Genomic DNA, 8910 nt, shown 5'->3' on the forward strand with positions numbered 1-8910 from the left:
ATGGCCTGGAAAGGCCAAGCCCTCTATTACCCAGGATGGATGAGATAGAGAGGGTGTGTAAAATACCCTTTTAAGCCAGCAGCGGAAGAAGTCACAGGGCCGAATCGACATAAAAGGGAGTGCCGGCATGGTGGGGCTACACAAGCTGGATGCCGATGTCACACCTCTGATTCCGGAACGCCGGCATGCTATCTAAAAGCACACACGAGGCGGCATCATGCCGCCTTTGTTTGGTTTAGCGGAAACACGCTACACCGGCACGAAGGCGGGACTTCTTTACGGCAATAATGGGGGATCTCTGTTTAAAAAGGGGGCTAAAGAGAGGAATCGAGCGCGGGACGGAGAATGAGGCAGAAAGAGATGGAACAGAGGAAGAGGAAACAAAGTCAAAAGTTATAGTGCTGCTGCCATATGGAGAAGACAAGATGGCATGCAGTCATTTCTGCTGACCTGGCATTCTGCACGCGTCAGCATTCTTAATATAAGCATCTTTAGCAGCAGTCTTCAGATCACCAGCCTGCCTCTCTCAATACGTAAACCACACCGTTACATTCTCATTGATTACAGAGGTGTGTCTCAGAATGATAGAGCAAACCTGGGTCTAAACTATGTGGAGATGTAGGCACGTGTGTGATCATATCCTATGCCTAGTCACATGTCATTTCAGTAGTGTACACCTGTTTATGTGCCTATTAACTACCTATGTGTATTGTGTGTATGTGTCTACCGGTATGTATGCACTTGAAAGTTACTAACAGATACAATAATCTAACATAACTAAAATGTGTGTGTGTGTGTACAGTGTTTGAAGACATCCAGGCTTTGGGGCCCACTTCACAAGTGAGGCCAACAACAGTCACATGTCATTTCAGTAGTGTACACCTGTTTATGTGCCTATTAACTACCTATGTGTATTGTGTGTATGTGTCTACCGGTATGTATGCACTTGAAAGTTACTAACAGATACAATAATCTAACATAACTAAAATGTGTGTGTGTGTGTACAGTGTTTGAAGACATCCAGGCTTTGGGGCCCACTTCACAAGTGAGGCCAACAACAGAGTGAGAGAAGAACAGAAAAGGGCGACCGAGGAGGGAAATAGAACACAGGTGTATGTTTGTATGTGAACACTTTGTAAGCAAGGTATGTGGCAGTCATGTGAGGAGACTCAGCCCTCGCTCGGTTCATTCTTTGTAACAGCCCGTACAGGGAATGAGAGAGATGTAAAGAGCGAGAAGGAGGGAGAAAACGAGAGAGAAGAAGGGAGGGGTGTTAGGTATAAGAGAAAGCAGCAGCTAATGAGGGAACACTGGACACTGGACACAAGTGTGAGAAAAATGCCTGTGGCGAACTGTCTGCTCTGCTGTCGTGTCAACAAGCAAAGTAACCAAACTACCTCCTGAGGCTGCTGTAGCAGGCTAGTTCAGTGTCTTCTAGCTAAGCAGCTACAGCGGCTACATCCTGCTAGCCTGGTGTTTCCTATAGTACAGTGGTTAGGGTTGCTACAGCTTGGAAGCTACTGCTGCTAGCGCGACCCCCTGATGCTGTTATATAATGACAGTTGCTAGTTAACTTTACCTAGTTCCAGGACAGTGGCATTGAAGCCTGAGGTTGACGAAAATAGATGTTTGACATCTAACCTCGAGACCACAGAAGATATCCAGAGATCCAGGAGCTTTATTTTGGCAAGCAAGACTATGCGAGAAATGAAGATGTCAATGGCAGCAACCCTGAACATGAAACATCGTATTTTCCGGGTTTCAGCTTCTAGAGGAAATGTGAAAGTGTGCGTGTCTGTAGGGGAAGGGCTCTAATTACCCCTGGACCCAACACACAATGTCACATGCATGACTAGGATTAGAAGAGATGCCACCAACCAAACATGTTTGCTCTCTTTCTTTCTCTTGCACTGACTGACTGACAGCTCCCCTCTTACCATCGACACAATGCATATTAGATCTGGCTGATTCTCCGACTATTTGTGTCGATTCAGAAGGCAACAGCATTATTTGTCTTCACATTCATTTCCCTTTCACACAGGCACAATGGAAGGTGTGATGGCATGTGTGCATTTGTTTGAGAGAATTCTGCTTAACAACGATATACTACTGATGATTATGTAGTAGCACTACTACTACAAGATCTCAGGTATTACCGATTGATCACAGGTTTTCATGACAGAAGATCAAACACCTAGCAGCGGTGTATCCCACCTGAACCGACACTTCACAGTCTCTATACTTGTGTATAGAGACTTGTGTATGAACATGTTTAGCAGTATCAGTGTCAACATGAGTGTCAGTGCACTTAACAAAAAATACTAATTATAGTATGTATAGTACATATACACATTGTATATGTCCGTGTGTGTGTGTGTATGCCTTGTTTCTCTCTCACCTTGAACCTCTTGTCCTGCAGCACCTTCTTGATGGCGACCAGCTCTCCAGAGTCACACAGCTTGGCCTGGTAGACCACCCCGAAGGAGCCATTCCCAATCACCTTGGTGTCAGTGTAGCTGACCTCCTGGGGCCGGTCCGGACCCTGGCCAGGGGTCGCCACCACCGTGGTCACCTTGCTGCCATCTTTATCTCCTGGGGGGGAGACAGAGAAAGGGAGGAGGTAAGTCTAAAAGGTAGTCTTTGAAAACTCCGGAAATGACCCATCAGTGAAACAGCCAAAGCTAGTAGTATATGACATCACCATTTGACTCATGCTGAATCAGCCACAGATTGTTGTATCATAAGATATCATTTGTGATTAAAAGAAAGTCAATACTAACTTATAACGTGACCCACATTCACAGGACCAGGGAGATCATTATTAACCTTTTTCCTTTCTAAAATCAAAAGGATGGAAGTTTTTTTCAAAAGGATATTATTTGTCAACCTGCTTTTGTTTAAGTGAGTTTTTAACTTAAGTGTGAAATGAGTATCATAAGGTCAAAGTCTGTGTTAGGTCCTTGTTAAAGGATAACCAGATGATCATGTGTGGTGCATGCTAATAGCCCGGAAGTCTGTGTGTGTTTCTGTGTGGGGTCAGTTTAACAGAGAAACTCTCATCAATCACATCTGTCTTATACAGTACAGGGCAAAAGACACAAATAATGGATCCTATAAAGTAAAGAAATGATGGTTTACGAAATCATTAAATGAAAAGACTAAACAACAATGTTCAACTTTGCACTTTTATACTGCCGCACATATACAGAAAACAAAAAAATATATATTTAAGAAAATATGAATGTAAAACATCTTGGGTGACTTTTGCACAGTACTGTACATCACCTGCGGAAAAACCCAAACTTCATCGTCATCCTCCATATCTCTCTCCCCATTCATCAACTGTCCCTCTATCCCATCTCCATCTCTTCCTCTCTACTCTCTCTCTGTCAATCTCTCCCCCTAACCTCAACTCTTTAACCGGGTAAGCAGATTTTCCAGCAGGGGTATTGATCTTAGCACAAAATGTGCCTTTTGGTACACACACATGCACGAGGACCAGTGTGCGAGACACACACACACACACTCATGCGTTTGGTGTTCAAGTGTCTTGAGTGACCCAGTTGCTCAGATGTGATTATGTGGAGAGAGAGAGAGGTTCCATGTTCACACACAGCAGGATCCCATCCAGGAAAGGGGAGAGGAAGTGAGATTCTTTGTAACAGTGACCAAAATAGGATATAGGGAGGTGGAGAGAGAAAGAGAGGAGGGTGGTGGGGGGCTGAGGAGAGTAAAGGAAGAAATCTTCTGCCCACATACTCCACCAGGACTGAGATGTTGATGCCTCTGCACTGTCTCAGACTGTGAGAAACAGACAGAACAGACTACTAGAAGGATGTGATGACACACTCACATACACACTCCATAATGACCCTGTACCGGCTAACAAACACACAACGACACCATTCTGAGAGTGAGTCCCCCCTAGCCACAGGGACTGTGTCAGGTCACATGGTTGGGCTCTCCATCAGCAACCTACGACACCACCTTTCTGGGCATACTGATACTGATGTCAAAACCATCACTTTCTCTCTCACACACACACACACGCAAACACACCCAGGTACTCTCCAACCCCCTCTCTACCACAGTTCCAATCACCGTAGCAGGAAACGACAGTCTCCACAGAGCATGACTTCACACTAGCTACTTTATTCTCCCTCAAGCACGCACCTACACGAAAACACACTGAGGCACACGGTGGCATTGGGGATGCCTGCGTGGAACAGAGTGCAGTATCTTTGGATGGTAGACCTCTTAATTGCAATATAGCAGTAGTAGGTTTTTATTTGTCGTTCTAAAACGAATGTGGACTAAAACAACGAGAAAACTACAGACACACACTTAACTACAGCAGACTGTTCCTGTGCTCAGACAGGACAGCAATGCTATATTACTGGAACATCCAGTCCCAGGGAGAAATAGAGACAGCGATACAGATGTAAATATAGATAATATCGAGAGGGAGAGAGAAAGTATGTACAGTTAGGTCGTTAACCACCAGCTGGCTGTATAAAGCCCCATAACACATATGTAGCTTTCTGAGGTTCGAAAGAGGGAAGCCTACCAGCCCTATTTCAGATCCAGAGCAGAGGAAGGTGCTGTCCTGGTGACTCTGGGAAATACCTCAGCTACTGTTTCATGTAGTGACAGCCAGGCACAGGAACAGCTGATACCCTGTCTGACAGACACTCCATCCTCCCTCCTTTATCTCTCTCTCTTTCTCTTTCTCCGTTTGTCTGTGTCTTTTAAAGCCTTGAAGAAGCATCTCCCTGTCTCTGTCTGGGACGTTCTTCAGGTTGTTGTCTTATCTCTCTCTCTCTCTCTCTGTATCAAACAGCCCGTTTAATTTGATCATTTGTTCCCCTCTGCATGGAGAAGGAAAGAAAGAGAGCGGGAGCTTTGAAATGCTAAACAAGCTGCTCATTGTTCTTGCCCAGCTGCCTCATCCCAAAACAAAACCAGGAGTGTGTGTGTGTGTGTGTGTGTGTGTGAGAGAGAGAGAGAGAGAGAGAGAGATGGGGGGCAGTGCTCAAGGATAACACACTTTGGCGATAGCTGCTACAGCTCATCAGCCAAGTAAGTCACACACACACTGGTGCACGCGTGTGTGTGTGGGGGGGGGGGGGTTGGGGGGGAGAGAAATAGATAGAGGTGGAAACTCACCCAGAAACAGGTACCTGGTGGAGACTACTGGCCTGTTGGCAGGGTAGTGGTAGTGCTGGGTCTTTAGCCTCACCCAGCCATCTCCAGCTTCCCCCCAGAAACCGTTTACATTTACATTTACATTTAGTCATTTAGCAGACGCTCTTATCCAGAGCGACTTACAGTAAGTACAGGGACATTCCCCCGAGGCAAGTAGGGTGAAGTGCCTTGCCCAAGGACACAACGTCAGTTTGCATGACCGGGAATCGAACTGGCAACCTTCGGATTACTAGCCCGATTCCCTCACCGCTCAGCCACCTGACTCCCTCGTCACTCGTTTAGCTTCCAGCTAACCAGCCTTCCCCCCGACCGGTCTGTATTACCCCCCGTGCCTCAACCAGCTTCCTGTCCCCAACATCCCCTGGGTCTTAGACTCCTAAATGCCTCTCAAGTATACCCCACCTTTCCACCAAACCCCTGCATCTCTGCCTCCAGTTCTTTCACCTCCCTCCCCAACCTCCTCTGGCCTCAAACCTCCTCTGTGTGTCCAAGTCCACTCCCACCACCTTAAAGCACTCCTTCATCATGCAACAACCCTAGCCTCCACTTCCAACCTTTCATTTTCTAGCCTCGCCCCACTAACACACATCAGTATTTATAACCCAGAGAGATGGGGGGGGGGGGGGGGGGTCTGCTGCAAAACTCATTAAGCTAAACGCAGACCTCTGCCATTCCATACTGCCATTCCAAATTCTCCCTCCTTATACACACCCACGCATACCCCCAAACATGCACATTGTCCATTTCAGGTTCAGAGACAAGGACACATGCATAGTCAAATATAATCTATTGTCATTACTAAAGGGCCCCATTTTTCTCTCACTCGCACACACACACACATTACATACACACACACACACACAGATCGAAGGCCCCCACTAATGGTTTGTGAAGTCCTGGGTGCATTTAACTTGCCGCAGCAGGCATGCTGCTCTCTTAACAGTGAATAGTAGGTGTGTCCTTCTTTCTGCAGGTGTGCATGTAATTTCTACCTAAATGTTCTTGAACAGGTTAGAAACTGTTTAATCTCCCCAAACAATCACTCATTTTAAATATTTCTGCATAAGATCACAACTGAAAGTCTGCCTCTTAAAACCCCCACACCCCTCAAGACCCAATGTGTTCTGATCACTACATCTCAAGATGTCTAGTCTCAAGGCTACAGTGTGACAGTGCCAAAATGTTGACGACCTGAGCTTGACACACTGTAATATACTCTTTCCAGTTTCGTGACGTTTTTGGACCAAACAGTTCAGCTTCCAGGATATCTAGCCTAATAGCTATCTTATCTCCAACCAAACGGTCCCTGAGTCACGTTCAAGTCATGGGCGCACCTTCAGTTTGACAGTTGCGTAAGGTAGCCATTCCTGTCTGTATCTACAACACTTAAAAGTCTAGAAATGTGGCCATAAGCTTGCGATTAATGTGAAAACGTTAACGCTGCTAACGTAAATCAGCAGTAACGATTTCCACTATCACCACGATGTGTAATTGGGTCGGTGCCATCCCTGGCTCAGGCGCGGCCTTCTACCGCTGGCCATCGACCAACCCTGCCGCGCACGTCACGGAGCAGCGGTCCCTCCCCCCAAAACTGCCAACGAATCTCAGTCGGTGACACAGAATGAGAAGCCCGTGCTGCTAGAACTGTTGAACCGTGGCAAAGATTCAACGATGGTTAATAAGAAGACCAATTAGTTGGTTACGATATGAGGTTTGCATCTTGAGTTCATGAGGCCGTGAGGTTTTAGATCATTCAGAAAAGGTAGAACTACTTACTGCTGACTTTCATGCTGCCGAAAGCCGAGGGCTGCGGCACTGGTTTGCAGCTCTCCGCGAAAGAGGTGGTTCTAGGCCGACCCGACATGGTACAATGTTGAAAGTCCTTTTGACTACCAGACTAATTTGCTTAGGGGTTATACTATATCTTCCAATCCTTCAGTCGGTTGATTGAGTATTGTTCGCAATAGGATTAAACTCCCCCTCAGACAATGTTCCTTCTCAAACGTTGTTTTACCCAAATAAACTCCGGTTCTAGTCCACAACTGACGCTCAAAGCATAAGTTCTTCCTTTTAAATCTTGTTTTTCTTCTCTTGGTAGGCCTTCTGAGACACGTCTTCGACTAAAATAGTCATGGATCTGGCCTCTCCCTGTGCCCCCCTTATAAAACCACAGGTAATGTATTTCCCTAATATGAATAACGTTTAAGACAAATTCTCACAAGTGGAACAATCTTAATCAATTGTATCTAATCAATCCCCTGGATGAATATTATATATTCCTATCGTTTCGAGACCATGCAGTTCCTTCTCATATCCCGATATGGAGACTCAATGATCCGACTGCCATGGCGGCTCCCTCGCTCATACCGACTATTCAATCGGAAAATCTGCCAGTGTTCAACCTTTGCGCGAACTGTTTCCACTGCTTTACGATTGTTCTAATTCCTCACTCGCCACAGTCCAAATTAGGTCCCCGTAGTTTCCGGGATGCAAGGCCGCTATGTGCACTCCCAAAAATGATGGTCTTCCGTGGGGCCCGATGGTGCTGAAATTCTCTTTTATTCCTTCCCCATAGGTCTCGGACTGCCTTGCCTTTGTCACTAAGAACCTTTGTAACGCAATTTTCGTAAATGTTCAGGGATGATTCTTTGGGTGGATGCGCATGGCGACGGGTTACGCAAGCACTGCAGTGAAGAATCGGAAGATTGCGCAAAAGCAGGGTGAATCTACGGTGGGCAGTTCAGCCAATCAGAGACGCGTGACTCAAAGATAGGCGGACAAAGATGTTCTTTTGGAACACATGGCATCATTTTATTAGCACCGCCTCCGCCGGTGCTTGTTGGCCTTGCGATAAAGCCCCAATCCAGGAAGGTAGCAATTCTCCCCCCTTCTCTTTGAAGTGTACACTTCTCCGTTCCCATACACATATTTTAAAGCACGGGGTGTCACAGACGTTGCGTACACCTAGCATTTGCCGTTAAATATGCGGAATGGAGGTTACAAAGCCTAGGGAAAAGTAAATCATCAACGGAGGGGGCAGGGTACAAAAAATAATTTATGGCCGACTGAACCAATGGGACGTAAGGAACGGTCTGCTTCTACAAGCTACCAACAGCTGTTGACAGAGCGCCGGTAGTCAAGCAGCATTGTTGCTATGTCAGTTCTGGAAATCTAACCAATACCGAGAGCCATGCGACACTATGTTACCTTTTACGCTCGTATAGGACAGATGTGTCAATTAGCCAATAGCCTTCAGTGTTGTTTTGGATTATATACTTATTTAACAAATGTCACCCAAATGTATTTCTCATATCCTTATTTCTAAATTGGGATTTTTGACCCATCTGATGTCCTCAAATCCAGATGGAATTTCAAAACCAGAAGTATATTTGTCATAGGATAAAAGCTGGCAGTTAGAAACCTCCTTCCACCTACTCTCATAGCCTGACAAGAGCATGAGTATAACTCAGTGGTAGAGCCTTTCACTGTAGATCATGAGGTTGCAAGTCCTTTGTCACTTTGGAGACAACTTTAGAGTCCACTAGAGAATAAGAAGAATACTATATTGCCTCATCATCCCTCCTGGCTCATCTCTTTCCATGCTCTTCCTCCCCTCCACCACTCCCTCTGATGCCTGGAACCTTTGTTTCTCCTTTTTGAGTCCTTAAACTTTCTATACATTATTTGCCCATGTTCTCTGTGCAG

The 8910-nt window shown here is 45.9% G+C and overlaps 1 protein-coding gene across 2 annotated transcripts in view; it reads right to left on the reverse strand.

Moving 5' to 3' along the window:
- The window catches only part of gsk3ba (glycogen synthase kinase 3 beta, genome duplicate a), a 17806-nt gene extending 9953 nt beyond the window's left edge, over positions 1–7853 (reverse strand). Inside the window, exons 1-2 of one of the 2 annotated variants that reach the window (XM_062457174.1) lie at positions 6982–7853; positions 2399–2592 (exon numbers count right to left, since the gene is read on the reverse strand). In XM_062457174.1, the coding sequence (XP_062313158.1) occupies positions 2399–2592; positions 6982–7069 (282 nt within the window). In that variant the 5' untranslated portion in view covers positions 7070–7853. The remainder of the gene's footprint in view (positions 1–2398; positions 2593–6981) is intronic. The other variant, XM_062457175.1, reaches the window with a different exon arrangement.
- Positions 7854–8910: the final 1057 nt, after the last annotated feature.

The sequence above is a fragment of the Osmerus eperlanus genome, chromosome 3 (assembly GCF_963692335.1).
Source record: "Osmerus eperlanus chromosome 3, fOsmEpe2.1, whole genome shotgun sequence".
NCBI lineage: Eukaryota > Metazoa > Chordata > Actinopteri > Osmeriformes > Osmeridae > Osmerus > Osmerus eperlanus.